This window comes from Colias philodice, chromosome 14 (assembly GCF_061535455.1).
Source record: "Colias philodice isolate Cphi_HAF_F1 chromosome 14, ilColPhil1 Martin Lab GWU primary, whole genome shotgun sequence".
NCBI classification, from domain to species: Eukaryota; Metazoa; Arthropoda; class Insecta; order Lepidoptera; family Pieridae; genus Colias; species Colias philodice.
Window position 1 is genome coordinate 4,539,542 of NC_143099.1, and position 19,395 is coordinate 4,558,936.

The 19,395-nt window shown below is 31.5% G+C and overlaps 1 protein-coding gene and 1 long non-coding RNA gene across 2 annotated transcripts; both read left to right on the top strand.

Moving 5' to 3' along the window:
- The first annotated feature begins 820 nt into the window (after positions 1-820).
- LOC149482783 (ionotropic receptor 93a-like) lies at positions 821-12,928 on the top strand. The gene is made up of 19 exons (XM_089703275.1): positions 821-920; positions 1,005-1,157; positions 1,296-1,541; positions 2,381-2,548; positions 3,240-3,457; positions 3,682-3,849; positions 4,672-4,833; positions 5,248-5,352; positions 5,551-5,657; positions 6,067-6,127; positions 6,377-6,479; positions 7,985-8,091; positions 8,871-9,033; positions 9,476-9,693; positions 9,930-10,014; positions 11,224-11,340; positions 11,478-11,556; positions 11,689-11,849; positions 12,775-12,928. Exons 1-19 carry the CDS (start codon positions 833-835, stop codon positions 12,870-12,872), a joined length of 2,607 nt encoding a protein of 868 aa, XP_089559401.1. The 5' UTR covers positions 821-832; the 3' UTR covers positions 12,873-12,928.
- Positions 12,929-13,747: 819 nt separating this feature from the next.
- On the top strand, positions 13,748-18,493 carry LOC149482784 (uncharacterized). Its single transcript, XR_016316630.1, has 3 exons — positions 13,748-13,910; positions 17,731-17,961; positions 18,156-18,493. It is a non-coding gene; the product is annotated as an uncharacterized LOC149482784 (long non-coding RNA).
- Positions 18,494-19,395: the final 902 nt, after the last annotated feature.

Below are 19,395 nucleotides of genomic sequence, written 5' to 3' on the forward strand. Positions count from 1 at the left end.
TATCAAAAATGACGTGTAAATGATACAAAAATTAACGAAGCTTCAAGCAATCAAGGAACACGCTATGTCTGTAATTGTCTTACATCTTTAATGGGTGCCTATCTTTCGACCTTTAAGATGTTTCATTTATAAACCTACCTTAGGAGTGTTTCTTTTTTTTGTTGCTATTAAATATTAGGTACCATATTTATTAGGTACACTTTGATAAAAAAAATTATGTTTCAAATGGACTTAAAAAACGCCCCATATTGAAAATAGTTCAAAGGTGATTCATTTCGATGTTTTATTTTTTGTCTTTTTGTAACAAGGTAACAAAAGAATCCAAATTCCGCGGAAAATTCTAATAAGGACGAAGGGTCATGATTGTGATTCATTATTATTTGTACACAAGAAGCGCTTCGGTTTTCGCGTTCAAAATTTAAAATTATATGATAAAGTTTATAAAAAAAAATGACTGTCCGAATTGAGAACCTCCTTCTTTATTTGAATTGGGTTAATAAAATTACGTAGACCCATTGAGATACTATTACTATTACTACGTAGTAATAATAGCTCAATGCGTAGACCTATATTTTTTATACATCCTGTACTTCAGTAACGTGTACGACTCGAAAAAAGTACTCGATGCCAATTATTCTGATCGAATACACATTAAGCGTTAACAAGGAACCGAAATGAACATTTGGAATTTAATTCGGATGTGTTTCAGTTTTCATAACCTTTATTATTAAATAGAATTCTTAATCAAGACGCAGCTGGCCTCCCGAATTATGACGCGTTTATTATGTTCAGTGAGGTGTTACAGGCAAGTGGTATCGAATATAAGTATAAGATGCAAGTATGGATTATAGTTTTATGTTTATTTGGTCATGTTACTTCGGACGATTTTCCCTCCCTCATAACTGCCAACGCGTCTATAGGTAAATTATATACATATAATTTTTATTTTTTTTGCTTTTTGCATTATATAGTTAAAATTAAATTTAACACTTTGTCGTTAATAGCTGTAGTATTGGATCATCAATTCCTACAAGATAAATATCAGCCAATATTGGACGAACTAAAGGATTACATCAAAGAGTTAGCGAGAGTTGAGCTGAAACATGGTGGTGTTTTAGTCCATTATTACTCTTGGACCGCAATTAATCTGAAAAAAGGTAAGTGTTTTACCTATTTGCCATTATCTTGACGTAATCAGCAGCATACGAAATGGTGCAATTAATTTGGTAGATGATTACCGATATTTCAAAACCTATACTACCTAAAATAATAAAAACTTAACTAAATTTTCACAGGTTTTCTAGCAGTGTTCAGTGTAGCTTCCTGTGAAGACACTTGGTCGCTATTTAAGCGGACAAAAGCGGAACAGTTACTGTTATTCGCACTTACAGAAGTGGACTGTCCTCGGTTGCCTTCAGATATGGCGATTACAGTCACGTATACAGAACCTGGGGAAGAAGTGCCTCAAATGATCTTGGATCTAAGAACTGAAAGGGCATTTAATTGGAAATCTGTAATCATGTTACACGATAATACACTAAGTTAGTTTTTGTTAAGTACTTTAATTTACGAATTGAACATAGTTGTCTCTAATGCAGTTGTTGTTTCTAATGTTGTCGCTGGTTTATAATATAGTTCCAAATATCATTGAATATCTGAAAGTAAAACTTTTTCCTCCTCTGTGAGGGGGAAAACGATCCTGTACGTTACGATTACCAATCATTTCTTGCTGAAACTTCTTGCTTTGTAACATACGCAGATACGCGTTGTTCAACTATGTAAAGCATTTTTTGTCTTGGCCATAACTCTATTTCGTCTTTATATCATCGTCACACAATCGTAATAAGAGACAATAACCTATTAAAAAGTTTTTCATCAAATTACCTATTGATTATCATTATTTCTAATCTTTACATTTTGCAATTATTATTTTAGTAACTATTTAAAAAATTATGAAAATGATAAGGGTTTGAATAACGAAAATATTGTTGGCAGACAAATATAGGTACCACAAGCTAGCTACTAGTTATTATTCTGTGGTACCACTAACAGACTATGTTAGGTACTGATATATTATATTAATCGAATAATTTAATATTCATCATTTCATATATCTACAAAAGTGAAATATTTATTGAAGAGGCATTTCATTACGAAATACCGTGTATTTTTGAATTAGGTCAATAAGAGAATAATACTCAAAGGATCGAGAGAGCAAATTCATCATTATTTTTTTAGTATAATTTTATATTTTCTTTCAGCATAATCTACAGACTTTTCCAATAGAAGCATAAGTACTCAATTTGTACAGCCTTGTTTAATCTTTTAGCAAGTAAATAAATACTGCTCTAACATAAATACATATATTTATATACTATAGATCGTGATATGGTGTCTCGGGTAGTCCAATCTTTGACTTCGCATATTGATGATGAAGACGTGCCATCCGTATCTGTCACCGTGTTTAAAATGAAACATGAGGTCAACGAATATTTACGACGAAAGGAAATGTATCGAATTATTTCTAAACTTCCCGTTAAATATATAGGTACGTAGTACTCTAATGTTATATAAAAATTTTAGCTTTAGTTTAAATGGCACTAACGTAACTTAAGCTATGTACTAATAATGCATGTTCATAAATTTTCCGCTCGTAAAATAGTGCAACGTTGTAAAGTGTATTAGTGCGAGTGCTTCACTTAGTCTGAAAACTCATTTAAAAATTATTTTCGTGCAAACATTGAGGCGGTATTCTAAGCCTACATTTTTAATTTAACAAAGTTTCCGCATTACGGTTTAAGTTTCCACTAGTCTGCACTCTGCAGTGCAGACAAATAAAGGTGAACTTCTGTTGCCAACAAAAGCAATCAGAATCAAAACTATTCGTTGCATTCTATCCTGACGTTACTCAACTTTCAATCATTCAAGTTAAAATATCAGTTGTTCATTATTTTTTATATTTAAAAAGGTATAGGTTCTTCGTCTTTTATAAATAATATCTTTTATATTAAAGATAAAGAACCTTATATGTTTTCACAAAATTCAATTCTGTGCAGACAAATAGGTACTTTTTTTTAATACATAATAATATGTGGAACCCAGATCTTCCTTTAGCTAATCACTGCACCACACCTGTGACCAAGGCATCAGTTAATTCTTTGCAAACATACCTATATTAATATTGGGGTATTTGTTGTACGCTATTAGCGGAGCTTTGAACAGAACTATCTCTGTTCTAGGTGAAAATTTCATAGCCATTGTAACGTCAGATGTAATGACGACTATGGCTGAAACAGCTCGCGATCTCGGCATGTCGCACACGCTTGCCCAGTGGTTGTATATAGTATCAGATACGAGTACACGTAGAGGAAATCTGTCAAACTTGATAAATGATTTATACGAAGGTGAAAATATTGCATACATTTACAACAGGACAGATGTAAGCTCTGAATGTCAGGTAGGTAATTTAATCGCAAATCTATCAACAAAGTTCGATTGGTATCACAGGTTTTTCACAAAACATAGGAGTTAATCAAGCCGGTTATTTAATTTCAACAGCGAATAAACTTAATTCTTTTACAACAAGAGTTTTATGATTTCAAAAAGACGTAGACGTAGTTGATCATTAGGCCGTTAATATAATATAGTAGGCCTATGTCTGAAAATAAGGTTATGTTACAGAATGGTATATTATGTTACTGCAAAGAGCTGATGAATGCTTTCATATCAGCGTTAGATGAAGCAGTACAAGAAGAGTTTGACGTTGCTGCTCAGGTTTCTGATGAAGAGTGGGAAGCCATCAGACCCACTAAAAGACAGAGACGAGATATGTTATTGCGCCATATGCAGGTTTTTTATAGTTATTTTTATAATAACAAGTTGGTTAACGCTATTCTGACAGGACACCCTTACCATATTTGATATAAAAACATTTTGCGATCCATTCTCCGACTTTTCAAATATACACAAAAAAAAAATCATAAAATTTACCAAACCATTTCACATGAGATTTACAAAAACTGTGAGACATTAATCTGGCTTTAAATAACTGTTAGAGTTCAAGCGGTTTTGGCAGAATATCAGCAGCAGCTGGTCTCATGATTCTGACTGTTTTCTGTTTTAATGTATGTTGTTCGTTTTTATGTTATTGGAATAAACTGTTTACTTCTCTATTTATCTTATCTATACGAGATTTTAATAGATAGATAATGATCTGTAGGTATTGTATAACAGACTTCTATAACACATTAAAAAATGACAAAAAGAAGTAAAAAGAGCACTACCGACATTAATTATTATTAGAGTGATAATTGAGTGGCAAAGGTGAAATATACACAAAAAGATATTTAAAATGCCAGCCAGTACTTCATCATTTTGTGATGTTAAATATTGATAATGTAAACGTATGAATTATGAAAACAAAGGTAATAAATTATTTGAATGGCCACAGCCCACAATGTCGCCACTGGGGATCGAATAATCGAAATAATGTACCTACCAACATCCCAACGTCGTACTTTTGTCGAAACATATTTTAATCAAAAAAATTTTGGGGTTCGAAAAATATGTTACTTACATTCATTTTGTTATATATTTTCACCTGAGAGAATAATATTGTCGTAGTATTATGTCTATGATATTTGGATTTAAAATTATCATTTTTTTCTTTAGCAACATATATCGACTTTTAGTAAATGTGGAAACTGTAGTACTTGGCATGCTCTGGCCGCAGACACATGGGGGGCAACATACAGACGACAAACAGATTATATTATAAGTAATAAAGAAGATAACTACACTAATATCCTCATAGAGCATGTTAATTTATTACAAGTAAGTAAAAGCCTGGGTAATGATGATGATGATGATTGAAAAATGGGATTCTTAGCTTGGACTTTGCATTTAAATATATGTACATATATTATTTACTAGATTTCCGCCCGCGGCTTCGCCCGCGTAGTCAAAGAAAAACCCGCATAGTTCCCGTTCCCGTGGGATTTCCGAGATTGAGTCATTTTCCCGAGATAAAAAGTAGCCTATGTCCTTTCTCGGGTATCAAAATATCTCCATACCAAATTTCATGAAAATTGGTTCAGTAGTTTAGGCGTGATTGAGTAACAGACAGACAGACAGAGTTACTTTCGCATTTATAATATTAGTAGGGATCATATATTTTTAATATGCCCCTTCTTTCAGTTCCACTACAGTCGATGTTTAGAATTTAATTACCTAATTCATTTTTATCAGGTCGGTTTTTGGCGGCCGATTGATGGTATAAAATTTGAAGATGTTTTATTCCCACACATTCAGCATGGGTTTCGGGGTAAAGAACTGCCTATTTTAACTTATCATGTAAGTTTTAATGTTCATTAAACATGATTACCTTATAATCAATTCTCTCATAACAGAGAAAATATTTTAATGTTCTGTAAATATGCTTGTATTTGCTTCGCTTGAATCGAATGATAATATTTATGAAACTGTTTCTCTTGAGCAAGTATCTAGTAATTATAGTACCTAGATATTGTTGATTCTAATAATTTGTTTAAGAATCCTCCATGGACGATACTGCAAGCGAATGCTTCTGGTGCTATCATCAGCTATGGAGGGCTATTATTTGATATCGTTGGTCAATTAGCTAAAAGCAAAAACTTCACGTACGTATTTGTAGCAACATATTTTCTATAGCGCGCATCGGACCCGTAGTTCCTGAATAAGCGCCTTTAACCAATTAACCAAACTCCTCAGCTTATATATAAAACTATAAAATTAATATTGTACTTATATTCACGAAAAATTAAAAAAAAATATATATTTTCCTGAAAACTTTGGCAAAGCACTTGTCATCAATATCGTTTATCGAATAGGTGAGGTGGAAAATCAATTTAAATTGGAACAGGCTTTCTCTGGCAAAAATAGAACTTCTTATAAAAGCTGCGTTGTTTTATTTTCATTCCAAATATAGTATGTATTTACATTCAAATAGGGAGCTTCATTAAATTGTCAAAAGGGCAAATAAAATAAAACACATCATTATTCCAATAACAAAATTCATTTTTATTAAAGAATCCGTATCGTTCTTCCGGGTCACATAAAGGAGGATTCTTCAAATGATACATCTACTGACGTAAGTACTTATAAATTATAAGTATACTCACTTATATTAGCTGTTCACAATGTTTCTTTGAAAAATTTTATCTAGTTAGTATAATTCTTACCAGGCATAAATCAAATATATACAGAACTACAAACAGCCATTCTTGAGTTATAAATGGTGGCACTTACTCGACTTTTGATAAACAATTCACATACGTAGATATTAAACTAAAGATTTAGATAATTAAATGAATTGTCTTAGGTATTATATTATTTTCAGATGATGCACAGCACGAGTGCGAAGTTGACTCTATCAGCTGTAGCAAGAGGAAAAGTAGCCATTGCGGCTGCCGCTATTACTATTCTATCAGATCCACCCCGAGGTTAGAAATAACATATTTAAATTTAATAGGTGTCATACGAATATAGGCTAATTATCAATTTTGGGGGTTAAGTATCTCGCCTTGAGCGGTTTTTACACGCTTTATATTAGCTTCACCTGTATGTTTGTATGTTTGTAACCGACTTCTTTGGGCGCGATTTTGACCCACTTTAAACGGCCAGATTTCGTTCAAACTTTGTAGATTTATTAAGGACCGATGACAATACACTAATTTGATAAAAATTTTCTATTTTTTAGTTCGGTTTTCTATTAAAAGCGTGTTTTTTAGTTTTTTTTTAAACTATTATTATTTTATTAAGTAGTACAACAATAGAAAATTTCACACATATTTAACTTCTCTAGCAAACTGCACTGATTTTTGATACATAATAGAGCCTTATATACTTTTTTCTCACATCGGTCACGCATTTGTTTACATAATATAATGTATTCATGAACACAAGATGTTTGTCTCGTAGGAGCGGTCGGAGAATACCTATCACGTATTAGCTACGTGATTTAAAGTTGCAAGAATTCATAAATAGTACCTTGATAGAAGCTTGATAGATACCTGATTTTATTTTAATTGAATATTATACTAAGGGCCGATTTTTCAATGCTTGGATAAAACTTATCCGTCCAATAAAGTATTACACGATAATATTAAAATATCACGTAAACTGTCAAATACGGGCAATTAGAATACGTTTTTAAAATGGTAGTTTTATACATTATTCGACGAATAAGTTTTATCCAAGCATTGAAAAATCGGCCCTTAGTGATGAGATACTGTTTAGATTAATTCCACATAATATGGTACTTACCAACTTATTGCATAAATCTTGCGTATTTAAGTACAATTCAGGAACAGAAAAAATGTTATTTTAAAAGTAAGGTATTAAAAGTTATACTCGAATTGAGAACAGAAAAGTTATTTCGTTTATAGCAGGTTTAATTTGTAAATTATAACAAACTATCTGTTTTATTAGCGACATTACAACTCCGAAAACATATTACCGCTCGGCGAAAAATATTTCACATTTAAATTAAACGCGGTAATGGAAGTTGAATAAATGGCCGTAACATATAACGATGCATTACCTGTAACTCATACATATTGAAATGGAGATATATTTTGTAATACATATTTGAATGCTGCATAAAGTTGGTGCCTATGTTTGTTTTCCTGAAAACCACCAATGAAGAAAGATGTGTTATTTGGAATTATGCAATAATCATTATCTTTCTATCTTTTATATAATCATATATTGTTATGTATAAAACATGTAATTTTTATATTTACAGTAAGAGTAACCAATAAAAGACGATAAGTAGTTAATCTAATGCTTATCAACGATAATTTTACAAAAGCTCCCTACATATTAATCGAGTTATCACTGCTTTCAAATTATCCTCATGCCTACATACTTTAGATAGCGATAATTTAATTTAACTTCTTTAAATTCTATTCCTTTTAATTCCATTCAAGTCATTTTCATATAACAGGTATAAATTACACGATTCCCGTGAGCATACAGCCGTACGCTTTCATAATAGCGCGACCTCGGGAGCTCAGCAGAGCTTTATTGTTCCTTCTGCCATTTACAACTGATGTAAGTCTTCTGACTTCTGTTATCTATGTAATCATAATTTTGTATATGAATTTAAATGAACGTAGAGTCACAGATAAAAGAAAGACGTCAGGGCATGATTTCAAAAGAAAAGGGTGCTAATTTATTGTGTAATTAATCTAAAATATAGAGTTGCTGTACATACAGATGGATCTTTATAGGGAAACCTGCTAGGGCAGATCATGAAAAAGTTATAAATTTAAATAACACTTATAGTCATATAAGCAAAAATAAATATGCAGCTACAATATGCGTAGCTGCATATTTATTTTTGCACATACATATGAATATGACCTTTAAACTACTACAAGCATCTATCGTATAACCAGATTAAGATTATATATTTATATTAGACTGGAATCTACTTTGTGGTACTTGAATTGTAATATTGTAAAATGAACTCGTTAGCTTTGATAGTTAAATGTAGTTAGTTGGCTTTGAATTTGTGCCAAAACACTTTAGTTTACATTTCGCACATTTAACGGTCAAGTTAAAACCAATGTAGGTACCATCTCTTTATTCCTAAGACCATAATACTGAATCGGTTTATAAGCGCTGCGATATAATTATTAAAAAAATTCTTGCTAAAATATTTTAAAACTATATAATTGGCATAGTATTAAGTATATTATCTGCAGGTGCTTAAATTATGTACAAAATAACATTAAACCCTTTATTTCTAACAATATTTTTTCTTTACTTTCATAACAAATCGTAATTCATAGCATGTACTAGGCGCTCAGAGTTGTAATTGCTTTCAGACATGGCTCTGTTTAGGATTTGCTGTTATATTAATGGGACCGACTTTGTTCATAATACATAGACTTAGTCCATATTACGATGCAATGGAAATAACTCGTGAAGGAGGCTTAGCAACTATACATAATTGCCTTTGGTATGTTTATGGAGCTTTATTGCAACAAGGTTAGTGTTTCACGACTAATTTAGTGAGTTTGTTTGTAGAATTGTGCAACGAACAAAATAATGTGGGGTAATGAAAAGTTTACAGTATATTTAACTTGCGGTGATAAAATTTGCGGTTGTTTGAAACACTTTTCCTAACTTATCTTGGGTAGGTACTTACAATGTACATGGATGTGCCTAGAAGTTGAATATAACACCAGATAACACTTTTTGAGAAAATGTTGAGAAATAGTAAAAATATTTAACCTAGAGGGCGATTTTGAACACAATATTTAAAATTTTTAAAGCACGTTTTGTCATAGGTACATTATTTGAACACACACTGATTGGGAAAGAAGCCACCGGAACTTTGTAATAAATTGGTTTCTGTTGCGGTTTAGTGTTATAATATTAAACATACATTGCAAGCATATTCTTATTACCAAAGTTTTTAATGTTTCAGGAGGGATGTATCTCCCAAGGGCCGATAGTGGAAGGCTAGTCGTAGGAACGTGGTGGATTGTTGTTTTAGTAGTGGTCACAACATACTCAGGCAATCTCGTTGCTTTCCTAACTTTTCCTAAATTGGAAATTCCAATCACGACGATAAGCGAACTTACTCAAAGTAACTTGTATACGTGGTCAATTAATAAAGGCTCTTATTTGGAAATGCAATTAAAAGTAAGACACAACTTTGTTATTTCTATACATTCTAATATGTGTTAATTCCACAGTTATAACTTTATTAACAAATATTTATATATTTATATGTTTTTAATCTCTATAGGTAGCAATTATATCCCTAGTTTCTCTTGTTGCTGTTCTACATTCAATTATAGTAAACGATTTAGCAATCTTACATCACGAAATTAAAATTGTAGATTTTTAACTGAATATTATAGTTTCGCGTTTTCCAGAACTCCGACGAGCCCAAGTACGTATCTCTGCTGAAGGGTGCTGAGATGACAACCCCGAGCGGGACTGACGCGAACTTCATGACTGGTGACGTCATATCTTCGTTTATTATTTATTTTATTTTCAGATATCTTCCAATTTCGGGATATGGAATTGTTTCAATAATACTGACAATGATTTGTTATTGATAGGAGTAGTGCTTCGTAGAGCTACTCTGCTTGGAATAACCAGAAGTTTGGCCTTTTCTTTTAGTGGGGATATCTTGCATAGATACCTAAGGCAACCGGGGAAGGATTCTTATCGGATTCTTATCGACCAAAACCTCACTGTGTTCCATTCAGCCACTTCAATGGTGTTGGTAGAATTCGTTCGCAACCACCAGAAGTTTGGCTTGCAAAATTGCGAATTTTTGTACACGCTTAAAAATATAGTTAAGGTTTATCGACAAATTGAACAATAAGTATCATGTTTGTAGAAGAATTTTTTTTTCAGTAATAAAATTTAAAAATAACTACATATATGAGGCTGATTGGTAATCTTCAGGGGCACTGAACGAATGACGATCGCGTTTCTCTACGATAGTTTATGGACGATATAATATTCATTCGATGTATTAGCAATTAGCATATTAGTTACGACATCTTATCAAATCGTCACGAATTAATTCATCCTCCTTTTGGCAGGCAATTTCATTTATTTTAAAATCAGCCAGTTATCATTTGGAATCAAATCTAAACCTTACAGTCTATTTCATTTCAATTGTTTCTTAAATAAAGCAGAAAACAGTTGTTATATCAGCACTTGTTATGATGAAGTTTGAAAATTTGCGTTTTGTTTGAAGCTTACTGGGCAATTTTGCAGTTCACATTTACTCGAACGGATAATTTAACTTATGGGGAATTAATTTAAACAAAATAAATGAACCTTTTCCAATTCCCGCATGACTATGTATCGAATAAACCGTTTCTTCGTTTTTAAATATACTCTGAAGTCCTATATATAGGTTACTGAAATCGTTCTCTTGAGGATGACTCTGGTTCGTTAGCTGTAATAAAATTATAGCTGTATACAATTTAGCCTATAACAATAATTTAAAGATACATCCATCCAGTAGTATTTTTTTTTAATGATTTCTGTACTTTTGTAAAGGATGCAGACCAACCAGCTATTCATACAAGAGCATACATGACTAAGTAGATATTAATTAAATGCTAAGTAAATAATACCTTGATAAAATGAAATTATCTCTATCTATATAAGGTATAGAATAAAGGTCAGTTCTGCCTTTTGTTTCAGGATCTTCTCTAAACCGTGTGCGTAAGGAACGTCACGTTATGATAGATTGGAGGCTGAGATTAAATTATTTGATGCGAGCTGACACATTAGCTACCGACTCTTGTGATTTTGTGCTTAGTAAGTTTGTTAATAATATTTCATGACTTTGTTACTTATTAGTACCGAGTATTTGTGTGTAGTGTCCATAAATGTTCAGAACATATTTTGATAGCGTCAAGAGTGTCAGAACTAAAACTACTAGGTATACATTTTAGGTTCTGAGGAGTTTATGGAAGAACGAGTAGCAATGATAGTTCCAGCAGACAGTCCGTATTTACCAGTAATAAACAAAGAGTATGTAATTTTCTTAAATAAGCTTTGTAGGTATAAACGAATCATTTTATCGGTTTGTATAAAATTTGTTTAATCGGAAGCGACATGAAAATTGTCTTCTTCCGAATACAAACCTCAAGGTCTTGCTTGCAGAATTAATCGCATGCAAAAAGCGGGGCTCATCAATAAATGGTTAAGTGCTTATCTGCCAAAGCGCGACCGGTGTTGGCAGACCTCCGGCGCGACTCGGGAAGTCAATAACCACACTGTCAACCTTAGTGATATGCAGGGATCGTTCTTTGTTCTATTTCTTGGTAAATGTACATTTGTTTAAAGATTTATAGCTGATTTTACAGCTTCTGGATATGTTCTGTTTAGCTTAACTGTCAGTTGAAATAACAAATATTTCCTACATGTATGAAAATTGGACATTACCTACATGGTGAAAGCGGCCCTAACTGTACATGTGAGTGATCAATTATCTACCTATATCTGATTCATTTTCTCATTTGGAACATGAATTTTCGATGCTTTCAAAAACTGAAACCACGCGACCTGGCAACTAATATTTTCATATTGCAATAACTATATTATTTATTGCAATATGAAAATATTATTATAACGTTCATTATATATAAGAATATGTGAAATTATAAGTTCTGCTCATGCTATTGAGTATGGACACTGGACAGCGCACTTTATTCGTTTCATCCCTCGAATAACCGATAGTCAAATACGTTTATGGAATTTAGTACCTAATAAAACAATGTAAACTAGTTAGTTAGGTTTTAAAATATTTAAAAGGATTGTTTATTTCCTTTTATAACCTCATTATGCAAAATAGATGTACTGTGGAATCAAATTAAAAATGGATGGAATTATTTTTGTCGCTATAAGTCGCAGTCAATGCGGTCACTCTACCACGTCCAAAACTCGTGTTTTTCACGTTCTAAAATCTGTTTGCCTAGTGCCCGGACCACTTTATAAATGAAATGTCTCCACGAATTTCTTTTGAATACAGATTAGCTTACCTACGTTATATTTTAGGTTTTATCTAATATTTGTTGAAAGGAAATCCCGTCTTTAAGATTGCTAAATTTACATTTCTTTTCTGATTTATTTTAAGATCTTGTATTTATGAAACTCAATCTATTAAATGATGTAATGTAATTAATTGCTTTACGTTGCGAAAAGTACACAAAATATAACATGTTTATTTAATGTGTTTTAAATATTTAGGTGTTTTCTCTGCTACAACCGTGCTCCTATCCGAATGGTTCTACAACAGACGTAAGAAGAAAAACGAACGAGTGGTCATAAAGCCATATGTTGAATGAATATATATTATATATACCAAATGTAAACATGTTATGATATAGGCCTTTTAACATACGTATATTATGATTTCATACTCAAAATATGGTAAACTGTATTAATTTGTACCTATTGTTATTAAAGACATTAAAAGAATGAAAAATAAAATTTGCATTTTTATTAAGAAACTTTACACTGAACTTTACAAAGCTCCTAAAAATATTTTCAAGTAAGTACGATCGTAGGTCTAAACTTGGTAAAAAGCTAACTTTGTTTGCTTTAGGTTTTAGTCTAATTTTTACTAATTTCTAATTTTAACTAAATATCCTTAATTAATGTATTAACTATATTGATTGATTTCCCTCAATACAGTTCAAAGTTCAGTATTTGTTTTCATTTAAATTTTGAATCATGTATAGAAACAATGTTGCCGTGTGACTTATCACGTCCGCACATCTGGGATGCTGCGTTAAATATTGTCAATTATTTCATTGAAATAATATGTACAGTTTATGATATTAATACAATTTATTTTTATTTTTATTAATAACTAAATAGTGAATCATTTTATAAAATTGTTAAAACTAATCATAAAATATGTGTATAACGTGTGTATAACATTAAGAAACGTTGAAAGAATTGCTGGGATACTTTACGTAGGGTTTACAAAATGATTGAACGATGAATTATTGGCTATTTAGACAGAACATTTTAAATTTGAAGCCTATGAACAGATGAACTAGACTATTAAGCTATGATTTAACAATAAAATAAGGATAATATATAAAAAATTCAACTGGAAAAATCCAATAACATAGAATACATTATGATGACGCTCCGCTACAAGTTAAACCAGGTACATTGTGACGTCAGAACCGGTGTCAATCTGGTTTACATATAGCTCTCTACTGTCCATACTTGCGTTCAGTTTCAATTCGGTCCCCGTATTAAACGGCAAAATTCTTCAATTGGAGAGTATTTTTTAATTTTTTTTAAATAACTTGGGTGCTAATGAAAAGATCGAAGAGAAGATTTGCGATCACCGATAAATTCCTTCCCAGGTCAGCAATTGATTTATTAATTAAGTGATGATGGATTTTGTTGTTAATATGCAGTAAGTGAATAAAATTGGGTTAATTATGTTTTGGTTTTTGGTGCAGCTATTGAACATATGTATTATATTTGACTGGATATAAAACTACCTACTACTACTATAGAAGAGTCATTTTAATAGGCAACATTTGACAGTTCAATAAAATTCAACAACGTAACCTAGTAACGACGACATAATATAATATTTCGTTTTGTTATAACTGCACATTTTCTTAACTTTTTTCAATTACGATTACATATTTATAATAATAATAATGACCGATACAAGTAATTTTAAGATTTGATTTAACTGATAAACCATTCTAAAGTCTAAACATAATAAACAATTTATGATTTAAAGAACTGACGTCGCTATAATTTTGTGTCAATAAATCTTTTTTCTTTTTAAATACCAGAGACGTTACTCTAAAAATCTAAATTTGACATCAAGAATCAAATGCATTGATTACTTGTGAATAAAAATCACCATAAATTAATAAATGTGTTGTGTGTATATTAGACTTGTCTTATTTTGCTCCTTAAATTTACGAAAGAAAGTATATTACTGGGACAGGGATTCGCCTGATGAATTTTAAAATTGACATGTTTCAAGTTAAAGTTAAAGTCCGTATAGATTATTATAATTCACTTTAATTAATTAATTCACATCGATGTTTTTAAGCAGTTTACCTCTCTTCGAAGATAAAATTGATAGACGTCAAATGTTGCCTATTAAATTGGCTCGACTATAGCAATTTTAATATTTTATTTATCAAGAAAATAGATACTATGTCGTTATTGCTATAACCACAGCTATAACAAACTTAAATATCACACAAGTACGTTTTTGGCCGCTATATAAGGCTATATATCATATAATAACAATAATAAGGCTTTAAAGCTTGTAAATCTTATTTCAAAAGTTTCAAAGGTATATGTATATTTATTGCTATGGAGGAACAAAGCAATATATATAAATATAATACCAACTTGGCTTGCTTCAACAGTATCTGAAAATAGAAAAAGATAAACGCTAAGAATTCAAAACCTCCCCGGGTTTTTTTAAACATGGGTTAAAAATAACAACTGTCCATAATCATCAATATGTTAATGTAAAAACCCTTTATTGTTACTTACAGTGTATACTTTATAATATTATGAAATATATAGACAAAGACTGTATTTGTATATATTTATTTATTTACTCTTTATTGTACAAAAGTCTTATAAAATAAAAGTACAACAAAACTATTCAAAATGTACAAATGGCGGCCTTATAGCTCAAAGCCATCTCTGCCAGGCAACCTTCGGGCAAAGGACAAATCAAATCTTTAGGTAGCCAATTAGTAATTTTGCATTACCTTCTTATGTATGCAATTATAATATGTACCTAGGTGCACTGTAGGGCATGTCAGCAAGAGCCTTGAATTTTCATTCAGCATGAACTCAACAAAAATTATTTCTTATAAATCACACACAAAAATGAAATTATTGAACGATATAAATATGAGTAATTTAAAGCTGGAGGTTGCTCTGTTCAGGCTCTAGATAAAAAGGGAACCTGATGGCTGATTAGTGTTTAAATTATATCTACTAATTTTGTCAAAATTTTCTCGTAAAATTATGAATGAGGAAATTTGTATGTCGCAAAACTTCAGTCTGTTCTAGCTTATGTACTTGCTATTATGATAAACTATTTATGTTATATAGTCTGTATTATAATTACAGAGAATATTATACTATGGATTACCACAGATAAAATGTATTAATTAATTAAGTTTTAATTCAAAGAAATCTTATTCTGATATTTTTATTTGATCTTCCAAAGTAACTGATATAACATAATATAACTATGTATAGGTAGACATAGAAATTCTGAATGCATAACTCGATGCTTATAATAACTGGTTTAGTAGTAAGTAGATATATTCGTCAACCACTCTCTATTTATGGGTCCCAATTTAAATCATGGCACAGTTTTTTCCATTTCTATTTTATAATATTTTTTTTCATACAATAAACACGCCACAAGATATGACTCGCATCGAGTCGAATGCACTTAAAATAAGAAGTAGGTACCTAATTAATTTGTATACTTTAGATGACACTTGAATAATCATTAATTAAAAGGGTACTTTTTCTAATGCTTTAACAGTTTTAACTTATCTCAAAACTAGGGAATGCATTATGTTCTTACCGACAATTCTCATTAAACTGCGAGTTATAGAGGGTTAATTGTAAGACTGATAACAGACGAAATGATAAGCACAGAAAATTAAATTAAATCGGATCTTATCTTATCCCATCCTAATTAGATAGTAAAAAATATGACTTTTATTTTCAAAGATCTATAAAAAAAAAATATATATTGCAAAGAAAAATGTTGAATTCATATTTATTTGTCTGTATGTCTTTCTTTCACGTCGCAACGGAGCAATTTTATGATCTGATTTTTGTCTAGAGATGGTTAAAGGGGGTTAAAGATATAGGCTACTTATAAGCGTGGTGAAATATATCATTCCCAAAGAAATTTCCTATGACTACGCCGCAGCCGCAGGGGTAAAGCTTTTTCTATGTGATAATCAATCCATGAATTTGATAATCCATCTAATCTCATTATATGTGATACATAAAACCTGTGCACATATAGGTATGTTTGACCTTAAAATTATGCTTAATGAAAATGATATCTATAGTTTACATTGAAATTCTTCTTACCCAGTAATTTTTACATTCATGAGATTATTAGTCTGTTTCTGTAAAGCGTAGTATGAGCCTACGATGCTAACCTACCGAATTTTTCTTCAGTCTAACGTGGTCTTACTACCAGTAATATAAATGTAACCAAAGTCAACTCAGATTAGCTACATATTCCATATTCAATTAAATATGAGGTAAAATGAAATGCTGCAAAGTTGCGACCAAGATCTATTAAAAATATTAGAATAACCGGTTAATTTTTACGCCGCAAGCTAGAAGGAGACTCGATCACGCCTTGGTCGCGTGTTTGTACTCAGTCACACGATGTTCGAATGGACCAAGACTTTGAATGTCATTGAACCTTAGGAAATGTTGGGAAATGTTGGTGAAAGGAGCACCCACTGACTAAAAAACAAAAACATCTAAAAATAGCATGGAAGTTATGATACAAGCTTTCTTTACGACTGATTTACAAACAACAAACATGATTCTGTGTATGTTTTTATTGTGGTATTGAAATATTACTTTTTTATCAATTCAAAAACTAGTTTTTAATCTTAACAGAAGTATCATGTTTAGTAGAAAAAAAAACGGTTTCTTTTACAATCCAAACAAAACTATTACAATAAATTACTTGGTTATGTAAATAACCAAGACCCTTGGAAAACAATATTGAAATGAGGTTAGCTGATGATAGAAACTGTTATTGTTGCATCATGCGGTCCATCCTGTTTTATACAGGATTATTATTATTATATTTTATGCAAATTTGTGTACTAAGGATAATAATTTATATGGACATGCATTATTGAACTAATGTTTCTATTATTATCGTTTTATGTTTCATAACTCATCGTACAAGACTGTATAAACATGGATTAATTTAATTACTATAAATTTTAAAGCAATAGTTTTAACATAATTAATTTCTTACTGGATTTTTAAACAAATCTAGTTATATAATACCTATGAATTTATAGCTAATGTAACAAACGCCTCTGCAGAAACGTAGAAAATATTTGAAACAGTTGGTCTGTTAAAATGACGACTGATACAGTGATTAATATGACATCATATATGTAATTTCAGGCTAGCTAAAAACCTGTGCACCCGAAAAGGCAGTCGTAGAGCGAACACCGGCAACCGTCTGGAACACGCGGTACTCACCCACATACAACACGTGCCATAGATCACACGCCTGACGGTTACTCATCCATCCCCATCGCTTCATCACCCAAACACGATGGCCCGCGGCGACGAAAATAAAACCGCTAGCAAAGCTTCCTTTGTTAAACAATTCGACTTCCCAGCTCCACTTAAGTGAGTATGAGCATTTCTTCAGCTGTAATTTTGATGAAGTAGGACTTGAATGTTGTACGTAACTTGACCCGATAAAAATAAAACTTAAGTCAGCAGTTAACTATGAAATTTAAATTGAAATATAGTCAACTTTTTTACTTTCATTTATTTTATTTTAATCCAACTATGTTAAAATGTTTATTGTGCATTTCCAGAAAACCAATGATCGCTCCAACACAGCCACCTAAAACGCAAGAGAAAAAGGACTATGGCGCCTGGGGCTCCGTATTCAAAGACAAGAAAACGTTCACGGACATGCACTTCTGCTAAACTGACCTGCTCATCATCATCGCTTTAAGTTAATCGTCATAAAACACCTAGTTGTAAAGCACCAACCAAAATTGACTGTATAAAATCGGCAAATAAATTTTAAGGGATAAGTTTTATGGCGTTTAGCATTTCTTCTTCGTGTCTACTTGGTTCTTTGGTATCGCGTACTAACCCTGTCATGTAATTCATGTTAACAGATTAAATAGCATCATCATTCATGAAAGATTTTTTGTTTCCAACCTGCATAGAAAACGATGATTAGATTAGGAAATTATATTTTATGTCATAGGAAGATTAATATACAGCAGATAGTAGATACTTTACTTGTTGATCAAAGCGACGAAATAATGTTGGCAATAATTTAAAACGGCTAAACTGCCAAGAGCCAGTTAAGAATAGAATATATAATAGGTATGTTATTTGTATGGCAAGGAATTTCTGGAACTTCGACTAGGTATTAAATGTTAGTATCCTCCGCGGAAAAGTTATAAAACAGGATTTTGTGATGGTATAACTGCTCTATTTAGGACAAAAACGCTTTCTTAGCCTTCTTACCATATCAGGTGTCAATCGTAGCCCATAAGCGTTCAGAACACATTAGTAGCTGGTGTTATAAGGGACATTAATACAGCATACATATAGGCAGGCTTAGGTTCTTTGAATTTTTCCATTGTGGTCAACTTATTTATAGCTTCAACGTAAGTATATTAAAGGTATGGGTAAAGTGTATGGAATTCACATGGAAATAAGAACCGAGGTCAAATGATTAGGCTTCCAAGCGTGCCCCTTAATTCGTTTTGATGACGTAAATTTCTCTGATAAATTCGATTATTACCAAATTTACTCTGAAATGAGAATTTAATGTTTCTTGCCCTTTCCAATATCCCTTCAATTTTCAATTTGCAAAAAATTTTACTAGAAGAAATCAAATGCTGATAATGATAAAATTAAATGCATACTTAAGTATATGATAAAGACAAAAAAAAATTATACTTACCAGTCGAATTGAGAACCTCCTCTACAATAACAATGAAGCACTAAAAAGGAATATGTAATTCACGTCCTAAACATATTCCATACAATTTCGTTTCGGGTTTGCTATTTACATGAGCACCCTTTAGCTTT

What these genes read in the sequence shown, in the direction of transcription:
- LOC149482783 (XM_089703275.1), top strand. Translation starts at nt 833, where the DNA reads ATGCAAGTATGGATTATAGTTTTATGTTTATTTGGTCATGTTACTTCG. An exon ending in TGCCTATTTTAACTTATCAT is followed by an intron (nt 5,353 to 5,550) that starts GTAAGTTTTAAT and finishes AATTTGTTTAAG; the next exon opens with AATCCTCCATGGACGATACT. An exon ending in CAAATGATACATCTACTGAC is followed by an intron (nt 6,128 to 6,376) that starts GTAAGTACTTAT and finishes TATTATTTTCAG; the next exon opens with ATGATGCACAGCACGAGTGC.